Source organism: Fusarium vanettenii (assembly GCF_000151355.1).
Source record: "Fusarium vanettenii 77-13-4 chromosome 6 genomic scaffold NECHAsca_20_chr6_4_0, whole genome shotgun sequence".
NCBI lineage: Eukaryota > Fungi > Ascomycota > Sordariomycetes > Hypocreales > Nectriaceae > Fusarium > Fusarium vanettenii.
In genome coordinates this window covers 1,429,809-1,446,696 of record NW_003315865.1, presented here as the reverse complement: position 1 = coordinate 1,446,696, position 16,888 = coordinate 1,429,809, and the positions used below count along the sequence as shown (strand labels likewise).

The 16,888-nt window shown below is 54.2% G+C and overlaps 4 protein-coding genes across 4 annotated transcripts; 3 read left to right on the top strand and 1 right to left on the bottom strand.

Annotated features, from left to right (window-relative positions):
• Positions 1–141: 141 nt before the first annotated feature.
• On the top strand, positions 142–762 carry NECHADRAFT_42923 (uncharacterized protein; the record flags this gene model as incomplete). The annotated part of the gene is made up of 1 exon (XM_003045202.1): positions 142–762. The coding sequence occupies one exon, from the start codon at positions 142–144 to the stop codon at positions 760–762; it is 621 nt and encodes a 206-aa protein (XP_003045248.1).
• Positions 763–1,759: 997 nt separating this feature from the next.
• On the bottom strand, positions 1,760–3,770 carry NECHADRAFT_42935 (uncharacterized protein; the record flags this gene model as incomplete). The annotated part of the gene is made up of 5 exons (XM_003044801.1): positions 1,760–2,940; positions 2,991–3,272; positions 3,322–3,396; positions 3,514–3,561; positions 3,656–3,770. 5 exons carry the CDS (start codon positions 3,768–3,770, stop codon positions 1,760–1,762), a joined length of 1,701 nt encoding a protein of 566 aa, XP_003044847.1.
• A 768-nt stretch (positions 3,771–4,538) lies between these two features.
• Positions 4,539–5,348, top strand: NECHADRAFT_94525 (uncharacterized protein; the record flags this gene model as incomplete). The annotated part of the gene is made up of 4 exons (XM_003045201.1): positions 4,539–4,665; positions 4,715–4,828; positions 4,890–5,006; positions 5,059–5,348. The coding sequence occupies 4 exons, from the start codon at positions 4,539–4,541 to the stop codon at positions 5,346–5,348; spliced, it is 648 nt and encodes a 215-aa protein (XP_003045247.1).
• A 2,159-nt stretch (positions 5,349–7,507) lies between these two features.
• On the top strand, positions 7,508–16,875 carry NECHADRAFT_70370 (uncharacterized protein; the record flags this gene model as incomplete). The annotated part of the gene is made up of 1 exon (XM_003045200.1): positions 7,508–16,875. One exon carries the CDS (start codon positions 7,508–7,510, stop codon positions 16,655–16,657), a length of 9,150 nt encoding a protein of 3,049 aa, XP_003045246.1. The 3' UTR covers positions 16,658–16,875.
• Between the last annotated feature and the right edge of the window lie 13 nt (positions 16,876–16,888).

Genomic DNA, 16,888 nt, shown 5'->3' with positions numbered 1-16,888 from the left:
GTATGAATCATACCTAGTGGGTATTTCATCCAACCACATCTCAAACCTCAAAACCTCATCAACAACAGGCAACAACATCACAACTTGAAACTCAACAACAGACTGTTCAATATACAATTATTCAGCATCACTTTCCAAAAAATGAATACAGCACCGCCAACAACATACAAGGCGTCCCCCTCCCTCCACGCCTTCACCTCATCCACCCCCGCCGCATTCCTCGCTGCCAACCCGTCCATCCACCACCTCATGACGGGCGCCCTCGTCACAAACGCCCAGGGCCAGGTCCTCCTCCTCCGCCGCGCACCCCACGACACGTGGCCCCTGCAGTGGGAGATTCCAGGAGGGTGCGTGGACGACGAGGACGTCAACATTGTATCTGCCGCCGTGAGGGAGCTATGGGAAGAGACGGGGCTTCGGGCCAAACTTGTGAAAGCACCCGTTAGATTGGTGCCTGATGATCAAGCTGGAGAACCAGTCGTTGATGCGCTTGAGGCAAAGTTGGAGATGATTGGGGACTTTTTGATATTTCGTGTTAAAGAGGTGGTATGGGGGAAGTTGGCGGTTTGGATTGATGTAGAGAGCTACGACGCCGTCAAGATTTGCGACGACGAGCATGTCGAGCATGCATGGGTCACGGAGCAAGAAGCCAGGGAGAGAAGGTTTAGTGATGGGAGGGAGCTGGACTTTACGAGTGAGGGTGTGAGGAGGAATGTCTTGGAGGGGTTTAGGCTGTGGAGGGAGGAGAGGGACACCAAGTGAGCATCCTTGAGAGCATCGGGTCTGAGAAGGAGGGATATCGTGTGCTCATTACTTGTTCGTCTATCGGGTCATCATCACTTTTCGAGGCGACAACACCAGCCAAGCCCCCATTTCACCATCATCCCCTTTAAAGCACAACGAAGAAACACCAACCAAACAACCCCTGACCAAAAAAGACGAGGTGACCGAGAAAGGCATTAGAGTAGAGAGAGATAGGTAGTGAAGAAAGACAAAAGAGTACATTTCATTGATCCCGTAAACCACTCCACTCAGCATCAGCACACAGATATCCGAGCATGGGTGTAGTCTCATCGTGTTTGCTAGTGTAAGTCTGTGAAGAGGACTGCAAAGTTGCCCATCATCAGAGCAAGATTTCAGTCCCTCCCCTCTTCTTTTTTTCATCATCATCATCCCTTTTCCTCATCTCATCTCATCCCTTCATCAACAACCAGCAAAGACGTTTTTGGGGAAATCAAGAAACAGAACGACAAGAAAGAGAAAGAGAAGAAAAAAAACAAAGAGATAAGAGAGCTGTGATCATTCAAATGCATGCCACGTTTCCGTCCATCCATCCATTCATCCGTTTCGCCGCCATTCTTTTTGCTTTTGTCTCGAAACGCCAAAAGGTCAAATGCTCAAAAACCCCCTCCCTACCTTGTTGTAAACGAGTGATCAAGGTCAGGAAGGCTGAATGAGTTGAGTCCGACGTGGTGGCGGTCAGACGAGGAACAAGGGCACCGTGGCCGAGAGAAACCAAGGCGGGAGAGGAGTCCATGTCCTGGACACGCTGGGTATCAAGGACAACGAGAGAAAAGCACGCGACGCCGAAGCTTCCGACATCGCTTGCAGGTGGGTATGAGATGGGAGTCGTTCGAGAGAGGAAATTCCAGAGTCCAAGACGTAAGCCGCTTCGTCGAGTCGAGTCGTGCCAGGGATATCTTGCGACGGGCATTTCTAGTCGTCAAACCGTAGAGAAACGGGGCGATATGTACACTTTCTAGGGTCCCACCGCACGTCCCTGGCGACCCTTCTTGGGCACCGTGGTCCATCCGTCATCATCGGTAGCCGGAGTTGCGCCTTCGGCATCGCCAGAAGCCTGCTGGCCAGCAGCTCCGTTGGCACGGGGAGGTCGTGGCTCCCGAGCACCACGTCCACCGCCACGTCCGCCCCTGGGACCAGGTCCTCCGCGGAATCCTCGCTGATCACCAGAAGCAGAGCGCCAGCTTGAAGCCTCAGTAGCTCTCGACTTGGGGTGAGGGGCAGCACCTTCACGGGGCTCACGGGGCTCACGGGTTCGGATAGGGACCTTCTGCTCGCCGTTGGCTGACTCAGTAGCCTCAGCCTCGGCAGCGGGCTCCTCCTTGGGCTCCTCTGCAGCCTTGGCCGCCGCAGCAGCCTCAGCCTCAGCAGCCTCAGCGGCCTCGGCCTCAGCCTTGGCAGCAGCCTCCTCCTTGGCGATGCGTCGTTCCTCCTTGGCCTTCTCATCGGCTTCACGCTTCTCCTGGACAGCTTGTTGACGCTTCACCTCGATCTCCTTCTCCCTTGCGGCAGTGTCGATGGGGCGAGCAGCGCCGAAGGGGCTGGCCTTGGCATCGGAGCCCAGAGAGGGCGAGGCATCGGGGGCCTCGGAGACAGTTCGCTTCTGCAGGTTCAGGCGAGGGCGTCCACCGTGAGCAGGGCCGGCGTTTGACAGAGCAGGCGAGGGAGGAGCGCTGCCATCAGGGGAAGTAGGCTTAGCGTCAGGGCGCATACGGTCCCGCCACTGCATGTCCTTGTCGGCGGCGGTGGCGACTCTCTCGGGGCGTTCAGGACGCTCAGGACGCTCAGCGCGAGGAGGACGCGAGCCACCCTCACGGGCTTCACCCCAGGCGGGCGAGTCACGGCGGTTTCCACGGTAAGACTCACTTCGCTCGCCAAGTCCTTCGGGGGAGGGGCGAGGACGGCTGCCGTCTCGGGAGCCGGAGCCCTCCTGGGCAGGAAGGGGAGCCAGAGGTCCGTGTCGCTCCCAGGTCAGCTCACGAGCGGGACGGCTCTCAAAGGAGGCGGGGTCACGGGGAGGACGGCGTTCGCCAAACTCCCGGGGGCCACCTCGACTGGGAGCATCGGGCAGAGGACCCTTGCGAGTCCAGTCTCCAAGCTCCCGGATAGAATCACCTCTACCAGGATCACCTCCACGGGCTAATGAAAGTTAGAATCACTCGATAATTATATAGCGCATATCAACTTACGAGGATCAGCAACCTTGATTCGGACAGTACGTCCCTGGAACGACTCTCCATCGAGAGCTAGAGCCTGCTTCAGGCCTTCAACGGTGGCAAACTCAACATAACCAAAACCCTTGGGTCGCTGAAGCTCACGGTCCTCGATGAGACGGACGCTGACGACGTCGCAGCCGGTGAAGAAATCCGTCACGGCATCGTTGGTAACATCATAAGCCAGGTTTCCCAGGTGAGCGGTATAGGGAGGCTTGTCGGGGATCTGCTGAGGCGCGGCCTCGCGGACAGAGAAGCCTAGACATGTAAGCGCGGGAAATCAGGCTGCGACCAGGCTGATACATACCCCGATCTTGCCAGCTGGAGGAAGAGTTGTTGCCGTAACGAGGGCGGTCGCTCGGGGGCAGGGCCTGAGTGCCTACTGGGTATGGTCAGTCCACCGTGGGTCGCGGCGATGGCACGAAACAAGGCACGTACCGGTGACTATGAGGGAGTTAGCGACCAACAACGTAGATGGACTCGACGACAGGATGCTTACCATAGGTTTCCTCAACCTCATCGGCCCAAGAGCTACCACCACCAAAACCTACGAGAAGGTTAGACAAGAGAGGCGAGGGGTAATAGGCACATGTGCGCAGTAGCGGGGTGACGAGAGGGAGAAGACGAGGGGCAGAACTCACTGTCAGCCAGAAAGTCCCCAAGGGACATCTTCTGCTGTTCCTTCTTCTTAGGAGCTACACGAAGATCATGGTCAGCATGTCCATCATCGCAAGCGGCTGCGAGGTGTTGAGGCATAATGCTCACCCATGATTGCGGTTAAGCGGCCACGCGCAACGATTCCAGGACCGATGCGCGTTGGATTGCAGAGTGCGAAACCGACCGGGGTTTAGCGGGCGGTTCAGCTCTCGCTCAGTGAAGCTGTCGAGATCGGTCGCTGTCTAGCCGGGAGCCAGGAGACCGGAAGTTGAAGATTCGAAGATAGTAACGGGACGGTCGCGAAAAGTGGTTGGGCCCCGACGAGTGTTGCCGTGTCTGGGGGTTGACGAGTCGAAATTTGCTCGGCGTAGAAAAAATGATGATGGAGGCGCCCGTGAGGGTTGGCTTAATTTTGCCAGGCCAGTAGTGGGAGAGTGGGAGGCGCTAACCCGATTGGTCGCTAGCCCCACCCACCGGGCCCCTTCCTCTGTCTCGCTTGCAGGACTGCTCAGCAATGGCAGGAGCGAGTGAGCGCCTGTCGAAGTGCGCCGAAGTGCCCACCAATAATCGATTGGACCGGGCACCTGCCGATGTCATGTCACGGGTTTTTCATCCACGGTTCCTGCCATTTGCCATTGGTCTTTTTACCAGCCTCCCTGGGCTTCGTTAGAAATATCCGGCCGGGGAAAAGTCGATATATCCACCACGAGGTCAGATATCGTGATATTGAACGGCAACGTCGGCGATACGGCGAGCCATGTAATATTGTTTCTTTTTTTCAAGATCGCATTGCACTTTTAGTTGTATTATCCCTTTTTTCCGATTTCACCGTTAACCGGCTTTCTTCTCATCCTCGTCACACTCATCATGGCAGACAAAAGCAGTCGAGACCCTCAAACAGCGCCCTTGCGCCAACGGCAGTCTTCTCGAGGCCTGTTTGCTCCCGAGATTGTCGATCTAGTACTACCACCTCTGAAGGTTGGCGGTTTGACAGGTGTGCCAGGGTTCTTCTCACAAGCCTATCGTTAGCTAACGAATAACAGGGACTGCTGGTGTTTTGGCCGGCGTGGGAGGCTCTATCTTTAAAGAAGCAAATCCCATTATCTGGGGTGCAGTTTCTGGCTTCCAATGGTTCACACTAGGGACCAGCTTTTGGTGTATGTCCATCTTCACGTGTCACGTGTGATTCACTTCATGAACTCGACTGATAGTCCCAAGTCACGAGAAGTATCGTGGTCAAAGCATGGGGCGGTGAAGAACAGCTCAGAAATTCGGACAAGACCAAGGCCAGTGCCATTGCCGGCACGGCAGCAGGTGCCATGGGAGGTTTGATCCGTAAGTTGACTCGGCATTTCACACAACTTGTCTCAACTGACCGTAATATCAGGGGGTCCCTCAAACATCCTCCCTGCCATGCTTGTTTGGACAGTCCTGGGTGCTGGAGGACAAATGGCAGTGAACCGGATGTCCAGTCGCCAGCCCAAGGTCCAAGACGAGAACACCAGCTGGATCTCTCGATGGAGCCCTCTCAAGAAACTCACAGACGAAGAGTATACGAACATGATGTCAGAGAAGATGCTGAGAATCGATGCTGACATTGCACTCATCGATGATCGCATTGCTGAGTTAAGGAAGCAGGCACAGGAGGAAGCTCAAGCAGATACCCCTTTGCGATGAAAACAAATTCCTACTAAACCATGCTCCCACGTTTCCCTCGACTCACTTGCGGGAACTAAAAGGCATTGATACACCCTCGTAGGAGGCGACAGAGATGCTATTGGCCACAATGCCGCCCTGAAAAGGCGGCTCATGCGATGCGTCGGCATATCATGCGGAGTTTGTGAGATGATCGTCCAGACTGGAGGGCTTACGGTGAGAAGCTACAAAACAAAAACTCCAATAACCCCGCCTTTTGTTCGAGAGGTGGCTTTTCGCAGAGATAACGTATATCCCCAACAACTTTCAACAACAAGCCCAGTGGCGCAGGGCTATTGGGCTTTGGACTGCAATGCAGGGATGAGCGCATGTGCGTTGCCATTATCAGCAATTAGGGTTACAAGAACCTCATTAAAACGAAGCCCGCACGTTGTAAAGAGGCATATACCAAGCTACGCCCACATTGTCTGCAACCAACCTCACACAGCACAGCACCGCTATCATGGGTGTGGGAACTCAATGAACAACGCTATGACACGCCACTTGTAAGACGAGTCGGTGGACGGTCACCGTTGAATGAAACAAGGATGACGCATTTCGGAGCGAGAGACAGAAACTCGGCCTGGATAACAAAACTCCGCGGTCACACCAGTCGAGCTCCTGGTTGAAACGTTGTTTTCAGTATCTGATCTTCACACTTTATGGCCAGATTCAAACGTGGCGCCATGGCAACCCAAGATTGTCGTCCAGGTAAAATGTTTGATAATATGGTCTGAGGGGTCCGAACATGGGCTTGGCGGTATGTGGACGACGAATCCAAGCCGGATACGAATGGGCTAGGTCTGACTGGCAAAACGCCTCCAAATGATGAACGAGATCTTAGTGCTGGAACGGGATAGAAGATCCTGCCTTGCTTTCCCCGCACTTTGAGCCAGAAAGCTACCTACCTAACCAAGTCAATGGTGAATTCTGGCAGAAAAGGACGTGTTGCTTTTGCTGGGTGCGTAAGTTGAACCTTGAGATGCGGGCTTCTGGGAAGCAAAGGCTCCGTTCCGTGGTGACCAATCTCGGACAAGCAGACCGTTGCTCCGCCCAGAACAACATCTCCGGACGATTATTGACATGCCGGAGACATAATTTTCAAGACATTCGATGCCGAATGGCTGACTGAGACCCAGTATCAGAATAATAATTCTCCTTATTGTGCCCTTTCGACATACTGCCAAGTTTAGATTGGTCATCATCAAAATGGAATTGGCTTTGCCAAGAGCTTACAAGGCGTTCCCTGTTTGATAGATGACATGGCCCGTGCTCTGCCCTAATCGACCCCCAAGTGAGGCTCGTGGCTTCAGCTTGGAGGCTTCTGAGTGGAGGCTTTGGAAGATTCGGTACGTACCCCCTCTGATCGCTTGAGTGCTGGCGTCTGAACGGGCAGGGGCTGGCCCCGGCGGAACACGCCCGCCCGCCTGCTCCATCCGTCGCTCACTGGACGGGAGCCATCCATCCCAACCGACCTTGGACGCTACGACAGTGTACGTATCTCAGTCTTTGGCACCTCCATCCCCTCGACTCGACGCTGCCAAACCTTGCATCTCTCTTTGCTCAGGTCGCGGCTCAGAGGCGTCGCCATCTCCATCTCTATATATCACGGCTCTGTACGCCTGCGCCTGCGTGCAACCCCCTTTTTCTCCTTTCCCGCCGACCGTTGTGGCCCCCCTTGACGTCACGGATAATCTACCCGCCTCCCGTCCCCTTCCAACATCTATCGCTTTCGAGAGATCCCGCCGATCCCGCCCCAAACTCAGCTTCGTTAAATTCGTCGTCGATTCCATGCCGAGCGACCCGGCCACGAGCTCCATCTTCATCAGCATCTGATTTATTTGGCCTCCCTCCGGCATACTTCGTCGCGCAAAGCTTCTCGGTCGACGCTTTCAGGAGGCTAAGCGACCAACGTTGTGGGAGGAACCGGAAATTCGGCATTCTTATCGCACAAACACATCCGACCTCGCGGCGATGGCATAGCCCGCCTCTAAGACAACTCGAATAGAAAGGAAGGCATGGTACCTCTTCCACCAACAGTAAATGTGAGTTGCCTAACCACGCCATCATACACCGCCCCTGGCTAACGTTGTCGTCATGCAGTCAGCTTGGCGGGAGAGGCTCGCGAGAGCCTTTGAAACATGGCTCTGCTAAACCCGACCTTCGTGTTCGGCTTACTTGTCCTCCTATACCTATCGTCCTTTGTCCTCCTCGCCGTACTTCGAATCCTTACCGGCATCTCCATCCAACGAATCGGCTACTTCTCCCTCCGTCGCCTCGCATACACACCACGGGATGGATGCAGGATCGAGATCAGGGGCCTTGGGATTAACGTCCATCGGCCGACGTTTGCTCAGCCCACATGGCTGAGTATCGTTCTGAGTGAGCTTGTCGTTACGCTAGACATCAAGGAGCTGGAAGGAAACAAGTCGGCCGATTCAGATGGCGAAGGAAGCGATACCGAGCCGACGACTAAGAGCAAAAAGGCAGCGGATAAATCCAATTCCCGTCCCAAACCACAACTATCTCGGCGACCTACGAGTACCGTCACTCGAAGCGAGACATGGAAGAAGTTGACCAATGTCAAAGAAAAGATCAAGAGGCTACACAGGAACATCAGCTGGCTCAAACTGGTTGATGTGGTCGCAACCAACTCGGCTGTGAACATTGTGGATGTGGGCAATGTTCAGGTTGGAAGCTTCACGCTGGCTGTGGACACGCGACGCAAAATGGTTGACCGCGCTCGCTTCTTCGCCCGGAGGTCCGATTCCCGTAGCAAGGATCGACAGGCAGAATGGACGGTTACGCTCCGAAGCGTTCTGTTCACTGCCGACGGCGGCGAATCGATGGAGGTGCTCGACCATTTGTTCATCAATGTCCACGGGTATCTGTACAAGTCTATGGATGGGTTGCGCGAAGCTGCCGTGGCTGTCAAGGTTGGGCGTCTGCACATCCCCTTTGACGACTTGCAGACTTGCATGGACCGGTTTAAGAAATGCCGGAACGACACCAAAGCTCCCACCACCGATGAGCCTGTGGATATCTTCCTGGGCAAAGTTGTCCAGGAGCTTGACCAAGCCGGAAGTACAAATGCGGATCTGATGAGAACCGTATCAGACTCCAAAGAGTTCTTGAGCTCCATTCTGCGAGGCATCAAGGAGATCCAATTCGCTGTGAGCTTCCTTGGTGTTACCAAGAAGGTCCAGTCGATTAAACCCGGGTCAAGTCCTCTTCTGCTCAATCTGGCGATGAAGGAGGTTGGTATAGATCTTCATAGGTTGGACTCCAAATCGCCTGCGCACCGCATGTATTTCCCCGCCGAAGCCATCGCGCACGAAGCATTGGCTGCCGCTTTGTCGATTTCTGTCGGCCTTGACGATGGCCATGGCCAGCCTGAGCGCCTCATTTACATCCCAATGGCCACAACCACAATCAAGACGACCCTACTCTCCAAGACTGTGGAAGTTTTGCGGGACGGCACAGTGGACGAGAGGAATGCGAATATCATGTTCGCCAACTCTGTGGTTACATCTCCTTCAGTCGATCTGGACCCTCGACATCTCCCGCTCCTCATCGCCCTCCTTAAATCAAAGCCCAAGGCACCAAAAGCCAAGACCGAGAATCATCATCTCATCTCGCGCCTATTACCCAAGGCCAACTACAAATTTTCCATGCATGAACCCGTTGTGCGCATCAAGCTCAAGCCACTACAGAAAACGGAGGATCCCGACGATTTCGACCTCATCATCTCCTCCATCTCTTCCATATCTCTCGACATGGAATCCTCACACAGTCTTTTCGAAGATCTCCACTACACGCTCGATGGAGCCATCAGACTTCAGTCTCATGACCTTTACTACCAGACGAACAACGGTGAACGTTTCAATCTCATCACAACCGAGTCTCTGGATATGAAAGTACACCTTGGCGCTCGCCCCGATGTTTACGTTGACATCACAGGAAGCCTCCAGTCCGCTTCGATCAGCGTAATCAGACCTGAAATTACAGACGGTGTGCGTCAGATCGTCCGAGAGCTGCGAATCGACGTTGAGCCAGAGAAAGGACCCGTGAGCCGGCCAAGAAGTGGCAAAAATTTCTTGCGATCGATGCCGAGCTGGTTACTGCGATGCCAGTTTGACGCTTCGGACATGAACTTAGAAATTGCCGGGATCGACGAAGAGATCTCAGACGACACACGCGGAGTGTTCATTCATTGGGATACCGTTTCGGCCGAGTACCGTGCTCATCGCTTTGATGGACTGCAACGGCGGCCATCTAGGAGGCGAGCAAACAGTCGCTCAGTTAACCAATCTGACTCGGACTTCACGCCCCCGTCTACCTCGCCTCGGCCTAAGAAGAAGGCGCAAAACGCTGGAGACGGTCGAAGGCTTACTGTCTTTGCCCGCGGGATTGAGGCTCAAATCATGGATGCGATCGATATCCTCGAACCAGAGCCATTCTTCAGCATCCCCAGACTTGAACTTACCTTGGGAGCTGCCAGTGACGCCAGTGGACCGACTTTCAACATCCAAGTCACCGTGCGGTCCATCCTGGCACAGTATTCGCTCTATCGACATTACGCAGTTGGCGTTGCTGTCATGACTCTACGAAAAGCGTTCATGCGAACAGGTCGGGACATTCCACGACCGCAGCAGCAGGGAACCTTCAAGGAGGCACCCCCCAGCAAGGACCGACTGGCTCCCCCAGGCGCCCCGCCAGATCTTGGTGGGGAGCTATCTACCGTTACCCCTGAGTTGGTCACACTTGATTTCAAGGCGGCACTCATCCAGCTCAAGGCTGAGATGCCTCATGACCCTTCCATGATGCTGCACATGTATGGCCTCGAACTTGGTCGCCAGAGGTGGTCCACTCCGTACATTGCAGCCAGACTGGTTCGCCTTTACACGGAGCCGCCACGAATGCGCAACGTGTGGGCAAGGCTCGTGAGCGTCAAGTCTGGACGTCTCGATCTCCGAGAATCTCGCAAGAAGACTGCTTACGGTGGAGTGGTCGATGAGAAGATGGTTGATATCGTCACTGAGGCCGTCCGTGTCGCCGTGCCGCATGAAGTCATCCTCAGCCAAATCAGTGACAACTTCATCAATGTCATCAAAGCAGTGCAGCAGCTGCACCATCGCTTCAAGACCGGAACCAACGAGTACATACTCGAGAAGAAACCAGAAGGACCTAAACTAGTGCCTAAGGTGTCGATCCGTACGCGGAATTTCTTGTTTGAGCTCGAGGACGGAGGCTTCGAGTGGAAGTTGAACATGATCTACCGGACTGGCCTTATCGAGCAAACACAGCGCATTGCTCGAGAAAACGCTTTTAGGGTGAAGCTGAAGAGAGTGCGCGAAGACGAGATCCGCAGAGGAACAAGCAAGATTCGCTCTCGGTCAACTTTCCCTCGCGGGCGACCCGAAACAGCGGGTGCCCACGCAGCGCGCAGCCGGAGCATGGATGCCATGAATGGAAGGGAGGATCGATCGGGCTCGCAGCGTGGAAGAGTACCCCGATACGACCCGGAATCGGAGGCCCTGCAGGTGAATGGCGTTTCAAAGGTCACCGAACACTACGCCCGAAACCATCTCGACATGTTCAACGCACAGAGTTGGAAAAAGCGAATCGACCGCGCCTGCGAGCTTTCTCGAAACAGCATGAAGGAGTCCCGTGGCCAGTTCTGGGGGGCTAACCAGGTTCCCGAGGACATTGAGGAGTCCGAGAATTTGCTTGAAGTGCCACCGAGACCAGCACTCATGTCTACTCTCATCAGCGACTTGCATTTCACCATCGACAAGCCAACATTCCCGATGAAGGAGTTGCCGAACTTCCTACACACGATTGGAAAAGGAATGCCTCGGGATATGCAATACAGCCTGCTTGTACCAATGCATGTTGGCATTGCAATGGGAGAGGCTAAGGTGACATTACGAGACTACCCGCTTCCGCTCTTGCACATCCCTCCGATGAAATATGGACAATCAGCCAAGATCCAAGCCGTGTCGCTGAAGACGAATTTTGTCGTTGCTGAAGAGTTCCGGGGCGTTGAGTCGACCCGCCGGGTACGCGTCAACGTCGTTCCTCCAAGGAATTCGCTCCCAGGCTCCTCCAATGAAGGCAGCTTTGCCATAGAGGTGAGGCGCACGATAGGGCCCGTCAAGTCTTACTCCGACGTGCACATGGACGTCAACAGTGCTCTCCCGACGCGCATCACCTGGGGTCCCTGTTACCAGCCTGCCATTCAGGATATGATGATGGTGATCGAATCTTTCACGAAACCTCAGTTCGACCCATCTGAACGCGTTGGATTTTGGGATAAGCTCCGACTCAACTTCCACTCGAGGATCCACGCGGCTTGGAAGGGTGATGGCGACGTGCACCTGGCTCTCAAGGGTACTCGCGATCCCTACCAGGTCACTGGAAATGGTGCCGGTTTCCTCATGTGCTGGCGCAACGATATCAGATGGAGTATCAACGCTGATGATGATCCAAAGCGATTCCTCTCGGTGGAAAGTGGCGAGTACATTCTCGCTATTCCTGACTTCAGCCATGAAGTCCGAGAGCAAGCCAGGCGGCAACACGATGTCGAGGGTTATGTGCCCGATGACAACTACAAGTCCGAAGCAAGCTTCAAGAAGGTCGTCATGAAGCTATCGGGCAAGGTGCAGGTGATGCTGGGGCTCATCTTCGAGCGTGCCATTGAGGATGGCATACGAAGCTTTGAGTTCCGGCCCCATTACGATATCGTCCTCAAGAACCCACACTTTGCCAAGCCCGACGAGAATGGCCTTCCGTACGATGCCATGCGTGGCTTCAGGAGTCGACATATCCATCTCTCTATTGCGGTCCGAGCTCCAGCCGATCGCAATTGGATGTCAGAAAACCCCGAGCCCTCACGAAGCTACAACACGGTCCATCTTACCCCGAGATTCTTCACTCATTTCTTCGCTTGGTGGGGGTTGTTTGGCCAGCCCCTGTCTCTCCCCATTCGCCAAGGCACTCTGTTCCCTGGACGCGAGAAGAATAGCAAGAAGTTTGGCCGCCACCTGGCAACTGTCAAGTACAATCTGCTGCTGGCGCCCTTATTCTTGAGTCACATCTACAAGCACAAGGACATTGAGGATTACTCTGAGAACGCCGTCTCTGCGACTGGCATAAAGGTTCGTTTTGACAGCTTCTCACTTGATCTTCACCAACGACGAGAGGAATTCAACACTCTTGGAAAAGGTCGACATGATGACAGCGAGAGCAAAACATCCGGTATCAAGATCCATGCTGCCCAGCTTGACCTTGTTAGCGCCGATGTCAGGGCAGTCTCAGCGAGCTTGAAAGGAACCACCACCGAGGCCATCAAGAAGGGGTCGATTGCGACTTTGATGAGCGACACTGAGGAGAAGCCGGACTTGTCTCGATTCACCATTCCTGATAATGACTTCAGCTGGATCGATATGGACGACTTTGTTGAGCTGGATTGGATCACGCCGACTGACGCGCACCCTGACACCAAGATCTTGCCCCTTGCATACGCACCCCGGCTCACATACTTCCGACAAACCGACATTGGGGGTGTTATTGCTGGTGATCCTACTAGAACTAGTCCGTTTGGAAACGAACCCACTCACTTTTGTGTCATGCGACATGACGATGATCCCCGACGGATTCAGGGTCAACTCATCCAACACCGACTGGACCAGCTCGGTGTTCAAATGCAAGCACACGCTCGTGAGGTGGGTGAAGCCGAGCTGAAGGTGATAAAATGCGATGCCAAGGACACCGGCGCAGTTGAAGAGTTTGAGGCGTATAGGAAGCACACTCACGTCTTGAGGGAAAAGAAGGAGTTCTTGGAGACCATGCTTAACCAAGCCTACATGAGGGCGCCGTCAAGCACACACAGGCGCAGCACTGATGGGCGGAAGCCATCCAGCGAAACCGTTGCATTCCCGGACGAGACTATGGAAATCCCGGCGGCCAGCGAGTTCGAAAGCGAGTTCAACAACCGTTTCGTCATCCACAACTTGCAACTCAAGTGGAACAATCTGCTACGAAACATCGTACTTCGCTACCTCCACCAGAACAGCCAGCGGCGTGGATTTACTTACTACCTTTCACGCCCTGCCATCAAATTCATCCTGGACATTGTGGAGGAACAGAACAGGGCCAAGGCTAACAGCAACAGCAAGCCCGGGAAGGCCAAGTCGACGTACAGTAGGAAAGGTCGAGGTTCTCGCGCGTCAAGTATGAGGGAGGAGGAGAGCGCCCAAGACATCGAGGAACGGATCCGAAAGATTCTCGGTGAGAGCCGCAAGTTCACGAGTGCAACCTGGAGCACAAACGCCGATGGAGTTGTCGAAGGTTCCATCGAAGACCTGGTTACTGGAATCGCTGAAGAGTTCACCCCTCAGAGCAGCTATCACATCCGCATCATTGCACCACAGATCCAACTACAAAGCGATAAGAACAAGAAGAATGTGGTGCTTGCGACAGCCAAGGGAATGGAGCTCAAGGTGATGGAAGTCATGGAGAAGGAGAGAATCTCTGACAATGTCAGTGGTCTCGTTCAACGCCGCTTCTTGGTCAACATGGATAGCGTTCAGTTCTTCGTCACGCACCAGAAGTGGTTCCAGACAAGCCTCGTTTCCATGTACGTTGGAAGCAAGTATGGTGCCCCAAGTGGCTCATCTTGGCCACCTTGGGTGCCCATCGAGGTTGTGTTCGACTTCCAGGCGGATCCTTTCGGCTTCAAGCGCGTTGTCCAGAAAACTTCAGCCATGGTTCGATATGATAAGTACAACACACTGCGTCTGAAGTACAACGACGAAGTCAACGCGGACGACAACGAAGGTTTCTCGCCAAAGGACAACGTGGAGAATCGCATGGACAACCTCTGGGTCGAGTTCCCGACAGCGCGTGCACTCTGCAACTCGTCACAGTACTATGCATTGTATGTCATCGTGCTGGATCTCCTCATGTACAACGAACCAATGGAGAAGACGAGAAGCGAACGCTTGGAAAAGATCATCCTTGCATCAGATTTCAGCGACCTGAGTGGCGCTCCGGCCATGGTTCAGAAGCTGCAGCAGAGGATCAGACAGATGGAGGAGATCAAGGAACATTTCCAGACGTACTCCAAGTACCTTGACAAGAAGGGCTGGGAAGACCGTTTGCACCTCGAGAGGGACCTAGCTGCCTGCGAAGATGAACTGTTCTTCATGATGAAAGCCATCACAAGCTCTCAAAGAAAATACGATGTCAACTCGGATGACAGCACTGGTCTGCTGAGGTGGAACATTTCGGTGCGAGACATTGTGTGGCATCTCATGCAGGACTCGAGTGATCCTTTGGTGGAGCTCCAACTGAAGGATCTGGAGTACGATCGGACGGATAACTCGGATGGCTCTCATGTCAATCTCATCCGAGTTGGCAAGGTCCTTGGTCTGAATCTGCTACCAGATGCCACATACCCTGAGATGGTTGCACCGTACATCGACCCCGAACGACCTCTACCTCCAGAGAGTCAGAACAAAGAGATGATACGGGTGTACTGGCATATGCTGGAGGCTATCGCAGGCATTACAGTCATGGATCGCTTCGAGGTGAACCTGTTCCCGATCAAGGTTCAGCTTGAGCGCGAGGTGGGCAAGCGACTGTTTGAGTACATCTTCCCTGGCATCAACGGGGACAAGACGTCGGGCGCAAGGAACGATTCACCCTTCATGCTTAAGCAGGCTGACCAAGATGAAGAGGAAGATGAGGACGATTCCATCCACAGCCCCAATGGTGTTGATACACCGTCGTTTCACAAAGCGTACGAACGAGCGTCGTCTTCATCATCGTTCTCAGCCGACTCAGGCTCTCTCGAGTTGCGACTTCGCCCTACCCTCACATCAAACTCAAAGGCAGAGCGATCTCCACGCAAGGCCCTGAGCGTTAATACCGGCGGCAGTGATGGGCACTCGTTCCGTCTGTTCCGTGCCCCTGGAACTTCCAAGACGATGATGAAGAAGGCATCCCACGAGTCGCTGCGGTCGACCGCAACACCGCGGGTTGGCATCGGACGTACTTCGACTGGACGTTCTTCAAGGGATGGCCGCGAGTCAAGAGACGGTGACAAGAAGTCTCGCTTCGGTCTCGGCAAGAAGCAACACAACGAGAAGCCGCCCTCTGACGACCTCACTAAGATGATGACGCGTGCCAGTCACTTCATGACATTTGCATCCATCAAGATGCCCTCTGTTGTACTCTGCCTTAGCTACCGAGGCAAAGACAACCGCAACATCGAGGATGTGCACGATTTCGTGTTCAGGATGCCAACCATTGAGTGGCAGAACAAGACGTGGTCCAACCTGGACCTGGCATTGGCACTGAAGAAGGCTGTGGTGAAGGCTCTCATCTCGCATACGGGCGCTCTCATCGGGAACAAGTTCTCCAAGCACCGACCCAATGCTGAACAACGGAACAAGCTACGAGAGCTGGCTAGCAGCTCGGTTCTCATTGCCCCGTCGTCTTCAGGAGGATCCCAGCATTACCCTGGCAGTCTCAACGACAGTGACGATTCCAGCATGTATGGCTCATCCCCAGTTGACTTTTCTCGATCACCACCTCGCAGCATCCGAGCCGGAAGCACACACAGCAGCATCCCACCATCATCGACGATGCGACGCCGAAGCCGCAGCTCCAGCGTTAAGAGCCGAAGATCGTACCGCAACGGCGCCTCCAGTAGTCATGGCCTTCAGCCACCTCACGGCCACCATACTCCAAATGTGCCGTCCTTCCTCATGATGACACCACCAACACCCATCGAGGATAACCGCAACAACCGACACCACACTCATGGCATCGAACTCCTTAGGCCAGGAACAGCAAGTCCCCAGAGTAGCGTGCACAGCAGCATGAACAGCAGCATGCACAGCGGTATGAGCATACGCAATAGTGTGCACAGCAGTGTACACAGCAACATCCCGGTACCAGTTGCACAGCAGCCGCAGCAGCTCAAGCCTGGGTTTAGGAGAATCCCGACTGGCATTGAGCGGCCTCAATCGAGCCTGAGTAATCATGATTCGGGATCCGGTGTGCGCCGTAAGAGCGGCACAAGCAATCTCAAAGATAAGATAAGCGCACTCACTTCTCGCATCGGTCATAGAGACACCAGCAGCTCTCAACAAGAGGACGATTCCGAAACCGTGGATGAAGCCCCACCGCCACCTCCGACGGTCAGGCCTAGAACGCGGAGATCATCGAGTCAGACGGGACCACGACTGAGCTGGACGCCCAGCAGGATGAAGTCGGGATGAGGGGAGAGATGAAGAGGAGGAAAAGCCAAGTCACTTCACAATGACGGCAAGGTACATGTAGTTTATAGAACAATGGTACAATAGGGGCGTATGGATAGGAGAAGGGATTCTTGTTTATTCTTTTGCATAACTTGCTTCAGCCCATTGGAGAGCAGGGAAGCAAGCATTCAACATAGCATAGCACAGTACAGTACAGGTCAAATGGACAGGGTGGATACAAGTCGATTCCGG